The 23,011-nt window shown below is 50.8% G+C and overlaps 1 protein-coding gene across 7 annotated transcripts in view; it reads right to left on the reverse strand.

Moving 5' to 3' along the window:
• Positions 1 to 259: 259 nt before the first annotated feature.
• The window catches only part of RNF144A (ring finger protein 144A), a 123,004-nt gene continuing 100,252 nt past the window's right edge, over positions 260 to 23,011 (reverse strand). For 6 of the 7 annotated variants that reach the window (XM_043469431.1, XM_043469426.1, XM_043469430.1 and 3 more), the window contains 4 exons: positions 19,932 to 20,139; positions 18,250 to 18,397; positions 11,161 to 11,250; positions 260 to 4,514 (listed from right to left, as the gene is read on the reverse strand). In XM_043469431.1, coding sequence (XP_043325366.1) covers positions 4,383 to 4,514; positions 11,161 to 11,250; positions 18,250 to 18,397; positions 19,932 to 20,139 — 578 coding nt within the window. In that variant the 3' untranslated portion in view covers positions 260 to 4,382. The remainder of the gene's footprint in view (positions 4,515 to 11,160; positions 11,251 to 18,249; positions 18,398 to 19,931; positions 20,140 to 23,011) is intronic. The other variant, XM_043469425.1, reaches the window with a different exon arrangement.

A 23,011-nucleotide genomic window follows, 5' to 3' on the forward strand; every position in this document is an offset into this window, starting at 1 on the left:
TACAGTCAGAGCTACCATGTGACAAACGGTTGCTGGTCTTACTGTTGGTGATCATCTCATAATGTATAAAAATACTGAGCCACAATGCTGTACACCCATAACATTATTCTACTGCATGTTAATTATAACTCAATTTTTTTAAAAGCTGTGTTCCCAGTGGCATAAGGACCCTCTCCCGTCCACCTCCAATCCTCACAATAGTTTCAATCTTCAAGCCAGCAGTCAACTAAGAGTGTAAGAAAGATGGAGCCAGACAGGATTTACAAAAGTAACCTGTATTCCAGCCAAAATATCTTTAAAAAGAAATCCCTTCTAAAGGGGTGGGGGACAAACTACATAAGACACAATACACTTAAAATATGTATTGAAATTACAAATCAAACTTGTCTATATGATTCCAAAGTACAAAACACGACATTAAAAGGCGTTCAAACAGCTCTTTTATACATCACAGTGTGAGTGGCACAAAATGTACTGACATTTCAAAAACACAAACCAAACTTGTTTTGGTTTTTTTTTGTTTGTTTGTTTGTTTTTACCACCACTTGTCAAATACATAATGTATACATGTGCATGACTCATTCATGCATGTTTTTACACAAGAGTAGAATACACCCACGGTAAAATGAGATAAGGGAAAGGTCGGGTACCTACCCCTCCCTGAAGGCTGCTGGAATCTCGGAAGACAGGATTGTGCAAACTAAGGAGGGGCGAGCATGGGCTTGGCGCCCCCAAACAGCAGGCTCTCCGGGTCAGGACGCATCAGTCATTCTGCTCTCATGCACCCCCTTCTTTCCAGCTGGCAATTTTGACAACACCCGTCACAACTCTTCATTTTGTTTACTTTCATAAGGGCTTGGGTTAATGATAAGGAATAAACAACCTTTGGTATTTTTGAAAGAGACCTTCAGGAAGCTTTATACATGCAAAATGTTTTCCCTTGATGATTTCACTATGATTTATATATACATAGACAGGTATTTATTCATCAATGAGAATCTGAGAAATAGACAAAAAAAAAAAAAGCCCACCCTGGTTCTTTTCAGTACTCTCATTTTTAAATACAACCAAGGGAAAACACTCTCTTCTAATCTGCAAAATAACTTTTAACTTTTGGAACACAGGTGAGAAAGATGAAATCATCTTGGAGTAATTTCTGCATATCTGATAAGCCCCTTTCCCCGGGTCCTATGTGCTCATCAGGAATTTGTCTGGTTCTTAAACCGGTTTTAAGAAACAGTATGCTGTAAAGAGAATCTGTTCCCCTTTAAAAAGATTCCAGAGGGGCAGACATCATTCCTTAGCTCCTCCCGGGGGTGAAGGAAACACTGATGGGCCAGCATTCGGGCCTTCAAAGGTTCTCTTTACACTCAGGTCCTGGGTCGGTCTCTGCTGAGTTACCATCTATAATGACGCCCCTGAAGGCGCTGGTCCCCGGTGACGATGGTGAAGCTGGGCTGGCCAGGCTACAGGACGCAGGGCGGAGCCCAGCTCAGAGCCCAGGCATGGCCAGTGAAACCTCACTGCACCATCCATTCCCAAAGGACTCTGATCACCACACCCTCCGTCGCCCCCACCCAGCCAGGGGCACTCAGCCACAGTCCATCTCCATGTTCTTCTTCCCCTCCCCAACCCCCCAGAATTAAAGGCCTCTAAATGAATCAACAGATGTGTGCTTCCAGAGGGTCAGTGTGAATACCACCTGTCAAAGGTCATCTTCGATTAAAGCCACATCTGCAGTGTCAAACACCCAGGCTTTCCTGGGAGTGACGGCAAGGTCAGAAACCACAACGCGGGCCATCTCCCCACATCCTGTATACACCTGACATCAGGCCCGGTCCATCCTGTGTCCCCATGAACAACAGGGACGGCGCTCCTCGCTGAAAGGAGGGGCATCAGATGGTAATGCTGCAAGTCTCCGAAAGGCTCTCAAGGCGACCCTGCCGGTGTCTTTCTAGGGAACAGGCAGCTTTATTTTTGCTTTTCCTAAATTACACCGAGCACTCTCAGGCAGGCTTGATGTAAAAACTCAGAGCAAGCAGATGTGACTCAGGCCCCGGGGGGCCCCAGAATCCCGGTGTGTCCTACCCGGGTTGCACCATGTGCGGTGAACTGTCAGGGCTAAAGGCACAGGGCTGGCAGGGGCTCCGCGTGTGCACAACCTACCCGTGGACTCCCCCATGAGAACAGGCGGCCCCGCCTGCTAGGAATGAAAGGACCTGAGCGCTGGCCCAGGCAAGGCAGCGTTTCCAACAGCTCTGGTCCCCACCCCGAAGGAAGGGGCACTACCGCCTGGACCCCTGGACCTGACGGGCAGCAGCAAGTACAGACAGGATGATCTAGGATGGGAAGCTCTGCCCCGTGGGCCACTGGACACGGGCCGCGAGCCTGCTATCTTCCATAAGAACTTTAAAGGGCATTCACAAATCACAGTGAGCTCTCAAGCCTGGGCCATAAAGCTCAACTTCAGGCCTCAGGGCGCTGTCGCTCTCTCCAGAAAAACCATTCCCCACCTCCAGACCTGACCCTGATAGCAGCACCTCCAGCTACAGAGACTCAGGGCCCAGGCTTCATCCAGGCAGATGGCCTCGGGCATGTTCTCATTCTTAGTGAGTTTTCAAACTGCAATTATATGGAGGCTGTTTTGCACATAATTTCGACACAGACTGGCTCCCTAAAATGGCTTCAGTTTCAAAAAGAAAATGAATCCTAGAGGGCAAGAGTGGTCCTGTTTCTCCTAAGCTGATTAAACGTTAACAAATAAAAGTCATTTCTCTACAAGAAGGTAATCGAGGACCTGAGATGGATACACAAACGCAGACATCAAGGATACAAACCACCACGCTGTACCAACGTGCCTGACACAAGCAAACGACAGAGATAAAAGACTTCGTTTTCATTTTACTCTTTCGTGGAATGCTCAATAAGTTTTAAAAAGTTCCACCATGATAAATCCACAACAATCACCTACTATGTTTAGAAGTCCCAAGCTGGATGAAATCAATGTGCTCTTTAAAAGCCACAGTAAAGCCAACTGTCTGTAAAGCACACGTTGCCCAAAGTTAACTTATGGAGCCCGGGATGTGTTATTGATCTGGGCATCCGCCTGCCCTGGTCACGGTCACACACAGCTGTAAAAAGACCGAGTGGTAATACCCCCTCAATCAGAACAACTAAGTGAAGCGGAAGATTTTTTTCAGCAGGGGCAAAGGGGTAAGCAGCGGGACTTGGAACTGTGTAAGAGAGATGATTTCTCCAGAATAACTCAGTCATGTCAAAAACTGTGAACATCCAGAAGCTTGTCCCCCAGCCCCCTGCCAGGAAGCCCTTCATCCAGAAGCTTGTCCCCCAGTCCCCTGCCAGGAAGCCCTTCCCCTGGACTTCAGGGTCACTATTTCATTGGCTTTGTCTGCTTGAGGGGACTGACGCTGCGGCCAAACCACAGGGATTCTCAATAAAACTATTACCAAGTAAAACATTCAGTTTCTGAAGACATGAGAGGAGCCCTGTGAGCCGAGCTGAATCACTAGAGAGAGAAAAACGAAAGGCGAACCTAGGGTGGAGATGTTCCTTTAAATGCATCAGTATGTTCAAAAGAAACTCAGTGATAAGGGAAACACGCTGATAACAGTATACAGAGCACAGCAATCCAAAAAGTCTCCATGAGCGTCAAGAAAAGACACAAAGAGTACACAAGGCCTCCTAAATCTCCTGCAAAGTGGCCGAGCCAGAAAGGCCATTTAACCATAACTTCTTAAAATCGCACATCTCAAGAGAAGGCATACAATGGTTTCGATGCACCATGTTGATTTTTCACTACTTGGTTGGGGGAGGGGGGGAAGCCTTCTAAAAAGGATTTTACTAAATGCCATTAGTAATAAAAAGAGTTGTCCCAAACAGAATGCTTTTCTCAAGTCAGAACACTCGGATTCTGTCTGAAGTGAAACGCGATCCTTAAAGGACTTCTCTCAGCCACGAGGAGGCGCCAGCTTGAAGCCAGGGAGGAGACAGACTGCACTCTGCTTGAGATGATCCCCTCGGCAACATCAGAGGGTCCCGGTCCAGCGGGACGGGGAGAACGTCACCGGGGTAGGGGGCGCTCCGCACAGCACCTCCCTCGGCGAGTCTGCGGAGACCCACCCTGTGTGACGCGCCCCACCCACGCCAGCCTTGCCTCCCCCATGCCGGGGGTGACCGCACCTGGGGCCTCGGCCGACGACCTGACATCAGTCCCTGGAATCACGGCGTCCTGGCGTGACACTGTGAAGCTCAATGGGGCACATAAGGCAAGAGAGATGTTTAGTGAGAGGGGGACAGCCGGGTGGGGTGGGGGAACCACGCTTCCCGCAGGCGGGGGTCCTGCTCCAGCATCGCGCCGTTCTCTAGGTGGGCAGAGGGTCATCGTCACCTTTACTGCACTTGCACTTGCAGCAAAGTACAAACGGAGTGGCCAGGAGCAGGAAAGGGGAGGCCACCAGGAGCAGGAGCCCAAATCCAGCAAAGATGCCCACGACCTGCAAGAAGGAAACAGGAGCAGAGGGTAAGGGGGCTGGTCTATAGGTTCCACAGCTTAAGTATGAGCTGCACAACCACCCATTCAGCCATCACCCACCTACCCAGCCATCCATCCACCCACCTATATCCATCTATCCATCCATCCACCCACCTATATCCACCTATATCCATTCATCTATCCATCCATCCATCTATACATACATGTATACATTCACCTATAGCCACCCATCTATCCATCATCCACCCATGTATATCCACCATCTATCCAGCCATCCGTCCATGCATCCACTCATCCATCCATCCATTATACACACAACATCCATCCGTCTTTCCATACGTCCATCATTTTTCCTTCCACTTATCCATCCATCTATCCATCTATCTACAACCTGTATCATTCATCCATGCATCCATCAACCCATTTATTCACCCACTCATCATCCACCCACCACCCATCTATCCATCATCCACTCACCCATCCATCCATCTGCCCATAGTTCTTTCCCTTCACTTCCTTCCTTTCATTCTCCCTCTCTTTCCCCCTTTTCTTCTTCCTTTCCCTTTCCCTTCTTTCATCAAAGTAACCAGACATCCATTCAATAATAGATTCAATTAGCCATTAAGCATCCTCTGAGCCCAACACTGTATTAGGTGCTGCAAACACAGAGGCACAGAAGACCTTGGCTCTCAGCTACCACCCAGGCTGGTGGAAAGACAGCATGATTACAGCTGATAATAATACAGTTTACAAAAACTGCGATCAGGTTCCAGGTGTAAAGGAAACCCAGAGCCGGACACGTACATGAGCCATGGGCAGGAGAGTGTGCAACAGAAAACGGTTGAGATTATAAAAGGCTTACGAGGAGATGGGTGGTAAACAGGAATGCCTGGGATAAGGCACTCCATGTGGAAGAGCAGAAAGGCACACACAGGTGCATTAGGGAGTAACCAGAAACTGTGTGGCATCACTGACTCAGTGGACATGAGTTTGAGCAAACTCCAGGAGATGGTGAAGGACAGGGGAGCCTGGCATGCTGCAGTCCATGGGGTCACCAAGAGTCAGACATGACTGAGTGACTGAACAACAAGACCTGTGTTATTCCTGGAGTTTAAAGTCCAACATGTACTGTTACAAATTTTGATTTGTTTTAAAACATACGTTTACCCCTAGGGATGAGTACCTACCAAAGGATATAAGCCTCAAGTGTACACATGCTGTCATTCAAATCAGGGAAGGAAGCTGGACAAAGAAGCTGGGAGGTTGTCCCTTACCTGGCTCCCTCCATCAGCTCCTACAGCCGGAATCTGAACTGAAGGTGGAGTTTATCTGCCACCTAGTGTTCAGAGCGATAAATATGTAAATCCCGGGGCTCTTGGTTCTAATTCTGACTCAGTGTGTTCGCCTCTCTGGGTTTCCTGCTAAGTCACTTCAGTCGTGTCCGACTCTTTGTGACCCCATGGACTCAAGCCCACCAAGGCTCCCCTATCCATGCAAGAATACTGGAGTGGGCTGCCATTTCCTCCTCCAGGGGGATCTTCTCGACCCAGGAATTGAACCCGTGTCTCTTATGTCTCCTGCCTTGGCAGGCAGGTTCTTTACCACTAGCACCACCTAGGAAGCAGTTTTCTCAATGATAAAATAAACAAATGAAGTAAAACATCTCTGAGGGTTAGTATCAGCTCTGAAATATGATAATATGCTACAGCATCACAGAGGGGTGAACGAAAGTGTCCCTTGACTTTTGATTTTACCTGAAGACTATCACAGGTACATGCATACACCTGCACACACACACACACACACACATCATATGGTGTTTATAAATTAGACTGTGTGAGTCCAGGCTTTCTGACGAGCTGGCTAAGTCCATTTGTCTGAACTTAACATCAGTGGTGCAATTGTGAGGTCTGAATTCAGATCACACTCTGATAAAATCACGCACACGGCTATTTCAGAATACATAAAAACCCACAGGAAGGCATCGCTGATCTGCAGGGCACCTTGAACAACCTTAGCCACTGGGAACACACTCTCATTCTCCAGGGAGCCAGGGAGTCTTGCATCAAAAACAGACCAAAACCCTTGAGCAGATGCTCACATCCTTGGTCAATAAGACACCTTCGCTTTCACTGTCTACTTTGTCTCGTTCTCGGCATGCTGTGGAACCAGCCATACCCAATTGTTCCCAATTGGTGACAGAGAAACAAAGCAGAACCCTAAGGTCCTTGCCCCCACCCTATGTCCTCTGTCTGCCTTTCGTCTGTGGAAATACTTGAGCCAAAGAACAAGTTTGATCAGAGAAGTGAGAATACGCAGAAACAAAGGCAAACAGTAAAAGGAGACCAAATAACAACAGTTTAAGTCATTAAGCGAGGTCAAGGACTTTCAGTTCCTCCTCAAGGGCTAGAGATAATATTCGGAGCCGTATCCTGTGAGCTGTCTTGTAGATAGTGAACCCCCCACCTGGTGGAGGCGTTAATTACATGATGACCAGACTGCAGTCACGACACGAGCTGCCACAGTTCTGACAACTGTCCTCAAGGAGATGGGGACCAACCAACCCTGGAACTAAAGATTAACTGTACTTAGAACAATCAAGATGACGCTGGTCAGACCACCGATGACCAATGTGAAGGTGACAGACAGCTGACTGTGCGGTTTCTGCCCCCTCCTTCTGTCTATAAAAGCTCTTGTCCCCTGACTGCAGAGAGTGGTGGGAAAGTCAGCTTTTGGACAGGGGTCCACCCTTCGCCCTCCCAGCCCACCCTATTGCTGGCTTCCAAAATAAAGCAAACTTTCTTTCCAACCAACCTGGCCTCTTTTTCGGCTTTTGAGCGGCGAGCAGCCAGGACCCACTTCCATATAAAAGGAGGAAACAGGTATAGTCAGAAGGGAAGTCAGCCGACAGAAAAGAATGAGACAGGGAGCAAAATATCCCACAACAAAAATCATCCCTTAGTGACCATCTTATAAACAAGTCAGGCAGAAATGATATACTGTGGGGACAGAGGATAAAGAGGGAATCACGTGAAACAAGGACCCTTCACCCCGGGCAAACCCTGATTTAAAGGAGCGGTTACCCACTCAGACTGTTTCTGAAAGCACCCACTCATCAGGGCAGAGCCTGGTCTGTGTGACCATCACCAGCCCTCAAAACACAGCCCAGGGTCTCTGCCTTCACAAATGTCCAATATGTGGGTATAGGATGAACCAGTCCAGTGGAGTCTGGGAGGTTCTGAGTCCTCTCCCCTAGAGAGAGTTCTTCAATACAACTCCAGGGCTTGGTGGCGGTAAGCCAAGTCAAAACTGTGGTGAAACAATCAGAACATTACATTCATTGAAACCCAGCACTGAATGCGGCCTGAGTGCTCGGAGGTCAGGCCAGAGAGGCTGTGTGGGGATACAGGGGGCTGCTCTGACGTCTCTTCCCAGCTCTCCATGCAATGGCATCACCTTGGCAGCTTGAAACGGCTATCCCAGGAGACTTGACACTGCAGAAGAGACCAAAACTACAGTGTAGCCTGCCCCCCGCCCTTGCCCCATGGCCAGCTGATAACAATTCTCAGAACACTGGCCGCGCATGTGTGTGCTTCAAGGCAGGGGATGGATGAGTTCAGAGGGCCGGCAGCCTGCCTGCTTTACACTGAAGGTGCCTCTGCTCAATTTCACCAGCACTGAGAGGGGCCTGAGATCAAGGATGCATCCCTCGTTCACATGCCTCCAGGGGTGGCTCAGAGCTGGCGCTGAGCATTTGCCCCTAGAAGGTGCTGACCGATGAGGTCAAGAAGAGCTGGTGGGAGGCGTCCACAGCCTTCTTCCTCAACAACGGTGGAGGCCGGGAAGCCCTGTCCAAGTTTCTGCATTTCTTCGGGGCCTGTTCTCCAAGTGCCTGTTACCAGCGCCGCTTACAACCCCGGAAACATGAGACTCACTCCTGAGAATGAACAGGCATGAGGGCTGAGGTGTGACCATACAGCCCAACCTTGCTATCAGACAGGGTGACAGTCTCCACCGGCACTCAGGCGCTCCTGGGAAGCTCGCTGTGGCTCCAGCCACATGGAGACATGGGAAGGAGAGAAAACAGCTCATTGTTTGGAAACAGGGTCTTTACGGAGATTGCTCTTGTTGTTGTTCAGTCTGACTCTTTGCAACCCCATGGAAAGCAGCACGCCAGGCTTTCCTGTCCATCACCAACTCCCAGAGCTTGCTCAAACTCATGTCCGTAGAGTCAGTGATGGCATCCAACCATCTCGTCCTCTGTTGTCCCCTTCTCCTCCTGCCTTCAATCTTTCCCAGCATCAGGGTCTTTTAAATGAGTCAGCTCTTCACATCAGGTGGCCAAAGTATTGGGGTTTCAGCATCAATCCTTCCAATGAATATTCAGGGTTGATTTCCTTTAGGATGGACTGGTTGGATGTCCTTGCTGTCCAAGAGTCTCTAAAGGGATTTTGGAGCCCAAGAAAATAAAATGTATCGCTGTTTCCACTTTCTCCCCATCTATTTGCCATGAAGGGAGGGGACCGGAAGCCATGATCTTAAGTTTTTTGACTGTTGAGTTTTAAGCCAGCCTTTTAACTCCCCTCTTTCACTTTCATCAAGAGGCTCTTCAGTTCTTTACAGAGGGAATCGGGTTGAGATGACATTCCCAGGATGGACTCTAATCCATTACAACCGGTGTCTTCACCAAGAGGGACGTCTGGACGCAGAGACAAGGTGAAGTGCCAGAGGGACACACCTGTGAGCCAAGAAGTCAGGGTCGCAGGGTCCCACCTGGAGCTGGAGGAGGCAGGGGGAGCCTCTTACAGGTTCCAAGGGAGAGGCCCTGCCCACACCTCGACTTCAGCCTCCTGGCCTCTAGAACTGCGCGAGAGTCCGTTTCTGTTGTTCAGTGTCTTATTCCAGCATAAAGGGGGCCGGGGAGCCCTGGAGCTGGCCGTGCTGGCCCGGAAGGCAAAGTAAAATGCAGCTCAAATCCGCTCTCACACCGAGGTCAGCAGACTGGCCCTCGGGCCGGATGGAGTTCACAGTCCACTGTGCTTTGTTTTCTTCTTACAACTTTATGGAGCTGTAACTTACACACCTTACAACTCAGCCACTTAATGCCCAATTCATGGGTTTTAGTGCACTCAGTTGTTCAACTTGCACCCCAGTCAATGTCACCCCTTGCTTTTTAAAAGTGATTTCCTGGAATGCAGCCACGGGCCTTTGCTGACATACTGTCTGCAGCCCCGGCCTCCCCACCAGGCGGAGAGGACAGTTGCAAAGCCAGACTGTCTACCGTCGGCCGGCCGGGGACCCGTCGGCCCTGCCACGGGGTCTGCAGCAGGGATCACGGGAGAAGCACAGTTACAGGCACTCCGTCTCTGTTCCTAGGAAACCGCCTGAGACTCGGTTCCTGCGTCTCGCAGACGGCCTGCCTCGGGGCTGTGCTGAGATGTGCCAGAGAACAGGGCTGGAGCCCACTGAGGCTCTTCCCTACCCCAGGAGCTGGCGTGCACTGAGGCCTGCCTGCCGGTCCCCTCAGGGGCTTCCCTCCACGCCCGCAGCACACCTGAACATCATACCATGGCCTGCAATGCCCATGGTGTCCACCCTGATCATCTCTGACCACTGCTACCCGCTCCTGCTCTGTCCGCATGGACCTCCACGCCACACTTCTGTCCTTTGGCCCAACACTGTCCCCTTGTATGAACTGTCCCTCCTCTGGCTGGACAGCCCCCTCTGCCCTGTCCCACCTACTCCCACCACAAGCTCCCCATCACTCAGTCCTTGGCCATAGGCATCACCTCTAAGAAGCCTTCTGGGCCGCACCATCTAAAGACCCCTCCCGATCACCCCTCCCCTACAGCTGAATTCACACCATATGCTGCCCCTGGCTCACTGTCCCTACAGGAGACGTGGGGCCGTAAGGGAAAGATCCATCGATCTCCTTCACCAGAGTGTTTCCAGCTCTTGAACAGCGCCAGGCACACACGAGGAAGTAAACATCTGCTGAAAGTATGAATAACCCCACCGACCGGCTGCACAGACATCACCGTGTGGGGACCTTTCCATCCCTTCCCTCTTATCCTTCCCTGTGACTAACGCGCTCACCCGGGGGCCTCTGTGGGAAGCTCTTCAATAAGAGTCAGCAAGGATGGACCACGCACAGCATGCCATGACCAAGGCCGGGAGTAGGCACAAGCAACCAGACAGCTGATGTTGAAGAACCACCGCATGCTAAAACGTGGGGCGTATTCATGTTAGGTAAAGAATCTGCCTGCAATGCAGGAGACCTGGGTTCAATTCCTTGGTCGGGAAGATCCCCTGGAGAAGGAAATGGCAACCCACTCCAGTGTTCCTGCCTGGAGACTCCTATGAACAGAGGAACCTAAAAGGCTATAGTCCATGGGGTTGCAAGAGTTGGACACAACTTAGTGACTAAACCACCACCAGCACCATTCATGTTAGGCAGGCCTACCGAAAGCATAATCTCGGTCCAGGAAAAACTCTGGCAGGTACCGCATTTACTAGCTGTTTTTCTATATGAGAGATCTTTGACCAGCTGGCAAGTCTCCTGGAAATGACACACACAGGTCCTGTTTCTCTCTCTCTCTCTGTGGCTCTGTCCCCAAGATCAAAACCCCAGGCGCGCCGCCTCCTACCTGTGTCCGATGCCAGATGACAGACGCCCTGGAGTGGCCCAGCTTGTTCCTGCAGGGCCCTTTATCATAATGGATCAGGAGGAAGTCGTCCTGCGGAGGGAGAGAAAGAACAGAGGTGCGTGGGACAGCACGCTCCGCTCAGCGCGTCCCGCCTGCTCCCGAGGTTTGCAGCAGCCTGTCATATTCCCATATTCCCTCTCTTTCCTTTCCTAATATTTAGAACTAGAGTTCCTATCTCAGGTATCCGATTGAGAAGAAAGAAAACCGACTGACTGATTCTGGCTGGCCATCCCAGACTCCTCTCTGCTGAGCGCTCCAGAGTCTTAGTTCAAGTGCAGTGAGAATTCTTTACAGGAAAGAAGAGGCTTATCTTTTTGAATTAATACAAAGACTAATTAATACAAAAATGAATACAAAAATTAATTAATATAAAAATGAATGCAGAAAACTAATTAATACAAAAATACAAAAAAAAAGTAATACAAAAATTACTGCAAAGACTACACATTTAAATCAATAAATGGGAAAGACCGTGTTGTCTATACCTGTGCATTCCCCAGAATAAAAATGTAGAATTACTAAAACAAAGAACTCATTAATACAAAAACTAATACAAAAAACTAATTAATACAAAAATTACTATAAAGACTACACCTTTTCAATAAATGGTAAAAACCGTCTTGTCTATACCTGTGCATTCCCCAGAATAAAAATGTAGAATTATTAAAGAAAGTTATTCCAAATAATGGAGGAGGAAATGGCAACCCACTCTGGTATTCTTGCCTGGAGAATCCCAGGGACAGAGCAGCCTGGTGGGCTGCCGTCTATGGGGTCGCACAGAGTTGGACACGACTGAAGTGACTTAGCAGCAGCAGCAGCATTCCAAATAAACCTTTTTGTTAAATGAAAAAAAAAAAAAAAACACTCAAAACGAGGGAACACGGACAACAGCAGAGGAAGCAAGTTCACGGAAGGGGCCGTAGTCAGCCTGGCCTCCTGGCCCCCTCCATCATCCGTGACCAAAGGCTCACAGGCCACGAGAGGGAGCCCTGCTCTCACCTCGGCCCTGGTCCAAGCCTGGCTCCGGCTCCAGGAATCCGCGCTGATGCAGGGCTTCTGAAGAAGTAGGTCAGAGGCTGGGCCGCTCCGGGAGCTGCCAGCAGACCCAGGGCTGAGCTTTCTTCCCTGGAATCCCTGCCTTCCCGGCTTCCTGCCGCCCTGGCAGAATTACTCCCAGATGAGATGACTTCCGGTGTGTGTATGGTCCATCCTCGGCCTCTAGGGCCAGCCTTCTCACTCAGAAAGTGCTTCTCCTCTCAGACCAGAAAACATTCTCACGGCTCAAGAGCTGGCTGGAGACCAGTCTTCCGTCCACAGTGCCCCCGACTGTCTAGAACGGAGAGGAGACTCCCTTCTGATTTGGCGGAAACGTCCTACCCACCCACCGCCACCACCACCTCTAATCACCTGGGAGTCTTCACCAGACCAGCAGGGGCTCCTGGAGTCAGGCCCCTGAAGCAACGTCAGCCTCGGTAACTACATCGCCGGCTCGGAGCTTGGCACCCAGACTTCAGCAAGCAGGAACCGAGGTGCAGGAGGCTGTTTTCTGCACAAACCCCTCTGGTCCTCCTTCACAGGAAGGGCTGTTTTCTCTCCTATCACCCACAAGGAGAACCAGCTCAGCAAGCAGCACAGAAGGGAGGCCCATGCTGTTTCTTCATGCAACCGAGAGCGTGAACAGAACCCCTCTCTGAGAGAAGAGCAAATAAGCCTGGGCCAGCGTGTCTGAGACAGGAAGCCATTCCTCTTGGAGCTGGGCAGAACTGGTCATGATGGTGTCCCTTAGCATCCCAATGGGTGGCACTGCCCGGGAGCCCTCCTCTGGTCCTGGGAACTGCCGGCATCCAGTCTGATGATCTCATAGGTCAGCCTCCTGGAGCCTGAATAGGCCCTGGAGCAGCAGGAAATTCTGGTTTCAGGGGGTGGTAATGAGATGCCTTCCAGGGAGGTGGGCGGTCCCAGCCTGCCCCCTCTCACCTTACCCCCAGTCCCAGCCCCCCAGCTGTCCAGGAGAACATGGGCGGAGACGACCACACGGCTCAGCCGGCCGGGGATGTCTTCTCAAAGCCGTTTCTGATGACTTGTGTCCACTGGGCACTGTCTCTTCCTTGAACTCCTCATTCTATTTTCTTTCACTCACATACCACGGAGGTTAACTTTTCACCCGGGGTCTCATTTTGCCAGGCTGCTCTTCACAAAGTCTTGCTCCGGAGGCTCTTGGATACTGTTTGGATTTGTCTTCTGAAACACAAGGCGAACTGTGCTGTCTCGCCCATCGGCTATGTCTTCAGGGATCTCCTCCGGCAAAGCTGCTCAAACCCTGTTGCTTGTTACAGTCACCAGGAGCCCTCGGGGGCTGCAGCTCCTGACTCGGGGTCCAGGGTGGGCCCGGGTTACAGACGCCCTGCGTGAGCTTCATCAACCTGCCGTGGACCAGCGCTTGGGGGCCATGAGCCCCTGTGATGGAGGTCAACCTCCATCTCGGCCCGGAGGCCCCAGTCACAGCCCCCACCTCAGCCAGGCCCAGGCCACGTACAGCTCATGTCCTTCCTCACCATATCCTCTTCTCTGGAGATGGCCCGCCTCCCACACTCTGCCCTCTGCCTGGTCAGTGAACTCTCCATCAGCTATGCCCACACCCTCGATGCCCCTGGACCCAGGGACCGACCCCCATCCCCGGAGGGGCTGCCAGAGACCCCACACGCATCGCCTTGCGGCACCACCCACAGGGACCTAGTGCTACCGGGGGCTTCTCGATCCGGGGGTCACCAACTCCTCGGGGTCACGGACTCTGCGGGCCTCAATTTGGCAGTCCCCCACTTCCTGCAGAGCGGGGCTGTTGACACTCATGGCACGTTTCCTGAATGAAACGAAAGCTTTCCCCCTGACAAAAGCGCTGGAAGATGCTTTCACAATGTAACAGTGATTTCATTGTGACCGTAAGTTCCTGAATGAAGGCCTGGGGAATAAGCACCGCAGGGCCTGCCAGGAACCCAGGTGGGTGGTAAGTGTGAACATTTCCTTCACATTGTCCAGAGGAGCCGCATCAAGCTCCTGGGTGAACGCAGAAACAATGGAGCTGGCAATAGAGCTCAGTGGCCAGGTGCTCAGAGACGAATGAGTGAACTCAGAGCAGCCCCACCACGGAAGGCCTGAGACTTCCTGTCCCACTGAGTCGGGCCTGCCTGACAGAGGCCAGTCTAACCCACGCGCTGGGGTTTGGAGTCTGAAAGACCCGAGAATGGATGATGGGTCTGTTCCTCACTCCTTCGGGGCTTTGGGAAAAGATCGCTAACCTTCGTGGGCTTCTTAAAAATAGGAAATAATCATTCCACCTCTCACACCAGAATCTGATGCCTAATGATCTACAGAGGAGCTGATGCAATAATCATAAAGTGCACGATAAATGTAATGCCCTTGAATCATCCCCAAACCATCCACCCTCCCACCACCGTGCATGGAAAAACCATCTTAAACGAAACTGGTCCCTGGAGCCAAAAAGGTTGGGGACGGCTGGATGAAGTAACAGAGGTATGCAGAGCAAAGCACAGAGGCTGCACCTCATACATAGTAACGATTCACTTGCCCCCAAAAGAAAGAAAGTGAGTGGGTCCCCCCTGACTATAAGTAGTGATTGTGGGATCAGCAGTGCAGCAGATGAGCGGGTGTGGTCCAGGGCCTCCCCTGGAGGACTGGGGGCCCGGCCCAGCTGGGTGGGTGGGTGAGGACCAGGATGGAAGACAGCGGCGGAAGATGAGGGGTAACTCCGTGAGGCACATGGGTGCTCAGGAGCTGGTGCAGGGAAGGAAAATTCCCCGGGAGAGATGGGAGACCTGCCAGCCCTGTCTCCGCTCTGGACGTGCTGTTGCTTCCAGACCTGGTTCACACACTTAGAGTCACGACTACTGTCCTTGACTGACTGCCCTAGAGCAGACTCCCTGTCCTTCAGGGTCTGCTTTCTGTGGCCACAGGGTCACTAGGCAGCAGCTGCTCATCTACAGAGAAAAACAGGACACTCCTAGCCTAGAGGATGCTGGCTTTCGAGGAGGAAATTGCTGCCTTGGTCCCTGGGAGCCTGAAAACAATGGGACCTCTAGCTGGCAGGAACTGTGCTTTAGAACTGAGTCCGATGACACATGGACGGACAGACAAGGTGTCTCTCCAGAGACCAGAGCAGAGAGGGAACAGCTTTGGGCTCAAGGGAGACAGGCCGAGAGGATGTCAAGGTCGCAGGAGAGGTCACAGCAAAGCTATGGTCTCTCTGGAAGTCCGGCTCTGTGTCTGTCCACGTCTAATACTTACCCCCAGAATACACTGGGAGGTTTGATAATGTGTAATTAAAACTAGTGTTTCACTTCCTTTCCCTTTTAGGAAAAGTTGATAAGGAATGGGAAATTGCAGGACAGAGAGTAGATAATATAATAATGATCAGTTTTCAAAAAAAAAAATACAGTGAAGTGTAAAATTATATATCATATATTTATATAATAGACTATGTATGATATATAGAGTATATATAGAATTATATAATATAGAAGACTATGTGCTAAGTTACTTCAATCATGTTTGACTCTTTGTGACCCTGTGGACTGTAGCCCGCCAGGTTTCTTTGTCCGTAGGATTTTTCAGGCCAGAATACTGGAATTGGTTGCCATGTCTTCCTCCAGGGGATCTTTCCGATATATAGAAAGACTATGTATAGACTGAAAAGTGTTTGTCACTAAGTCGTGTCTGGCTCTTTTCAACCCCATGGACTGTAAGCCTTTCAGACTCCTCTGTCCATGGAATTCTCCAGGGAAGAATACTGGAGTGGGTATCCATTCCCTTCTCCAGGGGATCTTCCTGACCCAGGGATCGACCCCAGTTCTTGTGCATTGCAGGCAGATTCTCCACAACTGAGCTATTAGGGAAGCCCTATATACATATATATATATATACACACACATATATATATATATATATATATATACACATATATATATAATACATAGAGAAACCATATACATATAGACTTTGAAGACCATAAGGACTTGGTAAAGCTTCAGATATCATTCAAAATATCCCCTTCCCATTGCATAAAGTCAGTGAACAAACCTATTATTGGTTTTAAGTTAGAGAAAATTAACCTTGCCAAAGTGACTTATTAAACTTGCTTAGGAAAGGGAAAGGAAACCTCCAGGACAGAAAGATGGCAATATACTCCCCAGATTTGTTCAGTTACACAAAGATCTCCTATACCTTTAGTGACTTAAAGTTAACAAAGGGGCAACAGGCTTTTTGAAATGAAAAACCAGAAAGAAGCAATCTGTATAGTATTTTTATAGGTGGCCTTTGAATTACAGACCTGTTAGCTTATTCAAGCGTCCATCTCAAACAGACATTCATTTTCTTCTTGATAGTCTCTAGACCTGTCCATCTTGGGACAGGCAAACTTTCAAAGTTCTCCCACTTTGCACACTGTTAAGAATTCTTTCTTCTTCACCTGTGCGGCCCGAGTTGACCCTTCTCTGCAAGGATGTATAAAGCTGAATCACCTGTGATAACCTCTCAATAGTAGACTCACCCAGACATGATGCTCTGACTGCAGACGGTCAGGATGAGAAGGAGCGGCTGTCAGACAGGTGAGCTCCCATTAAGGTAAACACGGGGCCATTCCGACCTCCTTTTATTCTAATTAAATCTTAATACTATTATGGGATGGGCTGGATCCATCCCAGACACACCTTCGCTGTAAGGACAGATAAATATAAAGCCATCCCTTTATGACATATGATTCAATAGGCTTTGACTGTTACCAACTACAATCATTTTAATAGATGATTAGTTCTATTTGATCATAGGTGGCTCAGACGGTAAAGGATCTGCCTGCAATGCGAGAGACCCAGGTTTGATCCCTGGGTTGGGAAGATCCCTTGGAGAAGGGAATGGAAACCCACTCCAGAATTCTGGCATGGAGAATCCCATTCTCCAGCAGCCATAGTTCATGTGGTCACAAAGTGTCAGACGTGACTAAGCCACTAACACACTTCAGAAACAGATGTACAAATAAACTCTTATAAAATTGGAGCCATAATGTCATCATGTCAGCAAGATGCCCACTCCTGATACAGATGAGAACATGAACAGGAAGCTGGAAAGAAGTATGGTCTGCCTTAGGCCTGGGAGCTCCAGCAAAGGCAGGGATTTGAGATGGGGTGGGCATGGTGCCCTGGCAGGATCTCCCTGTGAGACAAACAGCACGAGGTACACCTGTGAGAAGGTGGCCATGTGAGGCCAGACGGCAGAGGGTCTGTATGCTCCTCGGCCCTGCAGGCGACACGACTGTCACTGAAGCAACTTGCTCCGTCCCGGGCATCCACGGCCCTCATCCTTGCTCTTCCAGGAATGGTCCCTGTGATGGATTGCTTGTGTTTCCCCCCACCACCCACAACTCCTATGGGGAAGCCCTACTGCCCAGTGTGATGGGATTTGAAAGTGGGGCCTCTGGGAGGTGATCAGGTTCAGAAGAAGTCACGAGGCTGCAGCACCCATGATGGAATTTGTGTCCTTGCAAGAACAGGAAAGGGTCCAGAGGGTCCTCTCTCTGCCAGGTGAGGCCATGGCAGGAAGGCGGGCACCTGTACACCAGGAAGAGGGTCCCGAACCCACGCCCGCCGGCACTCAGACGTACAGCCCCCACAACCGAGAGATCAGCAACCAGTTTCAGCTCCCTGATGGCGGGGATGATTCTGTTTCAGCAGCCTGAGCTAAGACAGCCCCACAGTCGGAAACCTAAGATGCTGAGATCTACCCACTCCCTGAAAACCCAGGCTGAAGCCCACCCTGCGCTCTCGGAGCTCCTGTACCAACTCCCGTCTTTTGACACCACTGCATCCCATGAGCTCATATTTTCACAGGCACAGAATGAACACCTGTCGGCATGACTTCCGTGGCCCAGGAGCATCCCCTGAGTCACCGTGCAGCGGCTGGGCCACACCTCCTGCTCAGCCTGGCCCACGAAGCCCCACCCCCCACCCAACTGGTACTCACATCCAGGGACTCGAGGCAGTACCAGCAGAAGGCGTGTTTGCAGTTCTTACACATCATCTGGGCACAGCCTTCGTCCCGCTCGATGTAGACTTTGCACTTGGGGCAGCGCTTGATGGGCGCATCGTCCTCGTCCAGCTTGAAAGCGGAGCTAAAGCGGGAGAGACCCCGTCAGGCTGTGCATGGAGGCTCCGGGGTGACCTGCCGGCAGGGGCTGCCCCGCAATCACGAGCTCAACTAGAGGGGCTGAGGTTGTGTGTGTGCTCAGTCGTGTCCGACCCTCTAAGACCCCAGGGACTGCTGCCAGCCAGGCCCCTCTGTCCACGGGACTTCCCAAACAAGAATACTGGAGTGGGTTGTTATGAGGTCACTTGCTATTAAGTGAAATAAGTCAAAACCAAAGAATCTCAAACTCTGGAAAATAATCACCAAAAAAATTTAAAAAAACTGAATCAGCAATGGTGGGGGGAAAAATGAGCAAGGTCAGCACAGATCTAAATTTAGATGTGTACAGACAAACCAAAGAAAACAGGGCAGAGGCTTAGAAGGGAGGTCTCTGAGTGATGGGATTATGGTCAAATTTTATGTCCTTATTCATATATTTGTATACTTTCCAAAAGGTTGATAATACATGATATGCTTTTTGTTATTATCAAAGGGAAAAAATGTCAAAAACACACACATGCTAATCACTTACTTAGATCTACTTGGCGTCTGTACAAAATCATTTTCCTGAGAGGGCTGGGCAGGCCACGGGGGTAAGCGTGGACGGGCTGAAGCCTGAGTTCGAGTGTGGCTCTTCTGCGCACGGGCTGGGTGGCAACCTCTCTGAGTCCCAGCTTCTGGTTGGTGTGAGTGTGGCAGACGGGATTATGCATGAAAGGCCCTGGGCAGGGCAAGCCTGTGTGAAGTGCCCAGTGAGTGGCAGCGAGGGTTCTATGCTGCTCACAAAATGACAAGCTAGGTATCTTCTTAGGTTTAACTGTAGAAGGACGCCCAGCCCATGCTGTTAAATTTCATGTCAGCTGAAAATGCACAGAGTCCTCTGAAGAAGTGGTTCAAATTCACCAATTATGGGGTGAATTCGCTACATCGTATGAACCCACGGCATTTACCGAGGGGAACGTGATTCCCCACAGAACTGAGCAGACCGTGCAGAACCTAAAGCATTCATGAGTAGAGATTCACTGAAATTGAGAGCCAATTCTGGCATTTTGAATGCATTCTGACTGTAGGACCTTACACAAGCATCATAGTGACTGTAAGGGTTAAATACGTCATCACTTTACAAGGTTATCTGAGGACCGATGAGCTTCCAAACAATTACCCAAGTTTCCCTGGTGGCATAGCAGTAAAGCATCTGCCTGCAACACAGGAGACCACCTGCAATGCAGGAGACGCAGGTTTGATGCCTGGGTCAGGAAGATCCCCTGAAAAAGGAAATGGCAACCCACTCCGGGATTCTTGCCTGGGAAATCCCATGGACAGAGGAGCCTGGCAGAATACAGTCCATGGGGTCGCAAAAGAGTCGGACGCAGTGACTAAACCACCACCACCAACAAACGATTATACCCTTGGGGTCTTCCTAAGCTTGAGACCCTTGCACTGTGAGGCATGCACCAGTTCAACAGGTTCTGTTTCATTCATTAGCACAAGGTGACCAGGAAAGACACGCTGGAAGGTACCTGGTCTCCCCGGGAAGGAAGGTGATGGGCATGGTCTCTGGGCAACCCTGGCCAGGGTGCCAGCTGGCTTTGCAGGCAGAGCAGAACTCCGTGTCACAGGCTTTGCACTGGACCAGCTGGGGGGTGTGTAGCCCCATCTCCTGGAGCTGGCACACCGCCTGGCAGGTAGACGCTGGGCACCAAGTCCGACAGGGGTCCAGGAGCACCTCTGACACAAAGAGAAAAAAACGGGCGAGTCAGAGTCTGCAGGACCAGGGAACTGGTGGGGCTTACAACAGATGGACACGTCAGCATACAGCTTCTTGTATTTAAGGGAGAAAAGAAAATCAAGGTCAGACATAACATGCCCTTTAGAATCTGGGACCCACCTGGGTGCCCCTCCTCCCTCCAGCCATTCCCCATTCCCCAGCCCACTCGCGTGGGGGGAGAGCAAACCCCCAAGTACCCCCAGAGTCCTCAAGGTTCTGGAGCCCCATTCTGGAAACCCCATGGTCCAGCCAGTGCCTCCTGTCCCCACCTGCCTGCCCTGAGACACAGCGTTGCCACAGCAGCCCGTCTGAAGGCTCACAGCCTCGGGCGGGGTGTGCTGTGGACACCCCTAAATGTAGGGTAAGGACAGAAGGATAAGACGAAAAGGAGATGTCTGGCTCTTCTCATCAAAGGGCGCATCCGCCTACAACAGTTTCCATCCCAAATTCACATCAGAGCCCTGAGCTAAGGACTGTGTGAAATTCATTCTTGGACAGCCGGTTTTCCCTCTGAAGTGGAGCCTGATTTAATGAAATTGGTGAGAAAGCTGATTTTGAAAAACAGGACCCCGTGACACTCGCATGCCTTCACATCTGTGTCCACATCTCACGTTTCTTTAAATAGAGGGTCCTGAGCTGTCCCGCCCACCACAGTGAGCCGGATGACGGGTCCCATGGCCCTCTCTTCGGTGTGACTGGACTCTGAGTGCTGGGCGGCGGGAGGGAGCACCCAACCGGAACCCAAAGGCGAGGAGGCCAAAGGATTACAGGGTGTTTGCAAAGGCCTCCAAGTCGGCCACTGATTTGCAAGCTATTACCAGGGTCACTCTTGAGAAGGAACGGACTGTATTTCACTGTGAACCTAGAAGCAATGAAAGGCTCTTCTCGGCCATGTGACTGCCAATGCTGGAGTAGGCCGGTTCACCCACATCAGAGACGGAACGTGTAGACACTGGGACCCCCAGCAGGCTGCGGCTGTCATGGGCTGCAGGTGGGCTGGGCTGCTCCTCAACAGGCATGTGTTTGCCACATTCCCTGGACTGGAAGCCAGATTCAGCCCTCAAGTTCCTGTCGGGTACCAACAGACTGAAAACCACCTTATCATCTAATTCTGACCCTGAGTATTTCAGTCTTTAAGGGCCACGAGGTCTCCATCCAACTACTCAGCTCTACTTCGGTAGCACAAAGGCAGCTAGCTGTGTTGATCTGTAAAGGAGTGTTTCAATAAAACCTTATTTATAATGCCAAGCCAGGGGCCAGGCATATGGCCCACCAGCCATGGTTGGCTGACTCCTACCCTATTTTAAAAAGGTGAATTAATCAATAGCACCTAGGGGCTTCCCAGGTCGCTCAGTGGGTACAGAATCTGCCTGCAATCCAAGAGATACAGGCAGATGCAAATTTGATCCCTAAGTCAGGAAGAGCGCCCAGAGGAGGGCATGACAACCCACTCCAGTATTCTTGCCTAGAGAATCCCATGGACAGAGGAGCCTGGTGGGCTATGGTCCCTAGGGTCACAAAGAGTTGGATATGACTAAAGCGATTGAGCACAATCAATAGCACAAAAACTATCAAACCGATAGGTCCAGTAGAAGGTTTAGAAGACTTGCTAATACAAAGGAACTCTGGCATCCAGGAAAATGTGATACTTTCTCATCAATGTTCATGATAATAAGATAAAATCTTCCTGAGGCCTCAGTGGTGAGTGAATGTGTAAAATGAGGTCTTGTCATGAGCTGAGAGTGTTTGCTTTTATAAGACTGTTTCTGGCTGTCAGATCGGAGGAGGTGGTTTTGTGGGGAAAATGCACGCGTGTGGGGACAGCGGTCTGCAGGTTCCCGGGGTGAGGGGGCAGGAGAAAGAAGGACAGAGGGATGAAGGGTGGCCTGGGGCACAGTGGGGAGGGGGCAGGAAATCCAAAGGCTGCTCCCCCAGAGTGCTGTGCCTTTTACCTGGCAGCCCTCCCCTGCCCCCATCTGGACTTCTCTACCAGCAGTTCAGGCTCCGGGCTGGATGAGCCTGGACCTGCCTCAACTACATCATGGGGCCCCCACAGGCACGGCCCCCCAAGGACGGCACTGCAAGATGTGGGCGCTCAGCCTGCAAAGACGGCAGGACGCGTGCAGATAAGCTACATCCTCCGCTGGGTCGGCTTCCTGGCTGACTTGACAGAGTCTTCAGTGCGGGTCCGCCTGAGCCCCTAAGAGGACACCACTGCCCATTTCAGGTCCTTCCCGTCCCCACGGCGCCCCCTTCCTGCTCTCAGCAGCCTGTGCCATGAGGAGGGGACCGGCTTTCCCAAGGTCTCTTGCTGCCTCTCACCACTGGGCAGCATCTCCCGGTCACTCCTCTCAGCTCTGCACGTGTAGCCCTGATTACAGGATGCGGTGAGCAGCAGAGGAGACCTAGTTAGGGTTTCCATGGTAACTACTGGCATTGTGTGACTTGTGTTCTCTTGGAGCTGTGACAGGGCACTGCCCATCCCCACAGGAGAGAGTCCCTGCGGCAGACGGTGGGCAAACACCCCACCCCACTGAGCTGCCAGCTCAGAGCCCCTTCCTGAGTGCTGCCGGCACCCCGCACCCCGAGAGCACAGCCCGGCTCTGCTCTCGGATGTCTATTAAAATTCTACAAGATCCCTCTGCTGCTGGAGTCCGCCCGCTGGGTGTGCAAGATGGGACCCGACCAACAGGAAGATCCACACTGGGCAACAGCATAGCTTTTCTTTCCAGGATGTATATCATACATATCGATGTCTGTCTGCCTATCTACCTATTTATCTCTCCATCACATCTATATATTTAAATATACTATATGTATATGACCACAACT

This window comes from Cervus canadensis, chromosome 5 (assembly GCF_019320065.1).
Source record: "Cervus canadensis isolate Bull #8, Minnesota chromosome 5, ASM1932006v1, whole genome shotgun sequence".
Lineage (NCBI taxonomy): Eukaryota > Metazoa > Chordata > Mammalia > Artiodactyla > Cervidae > Cervus > Cervus canadensis.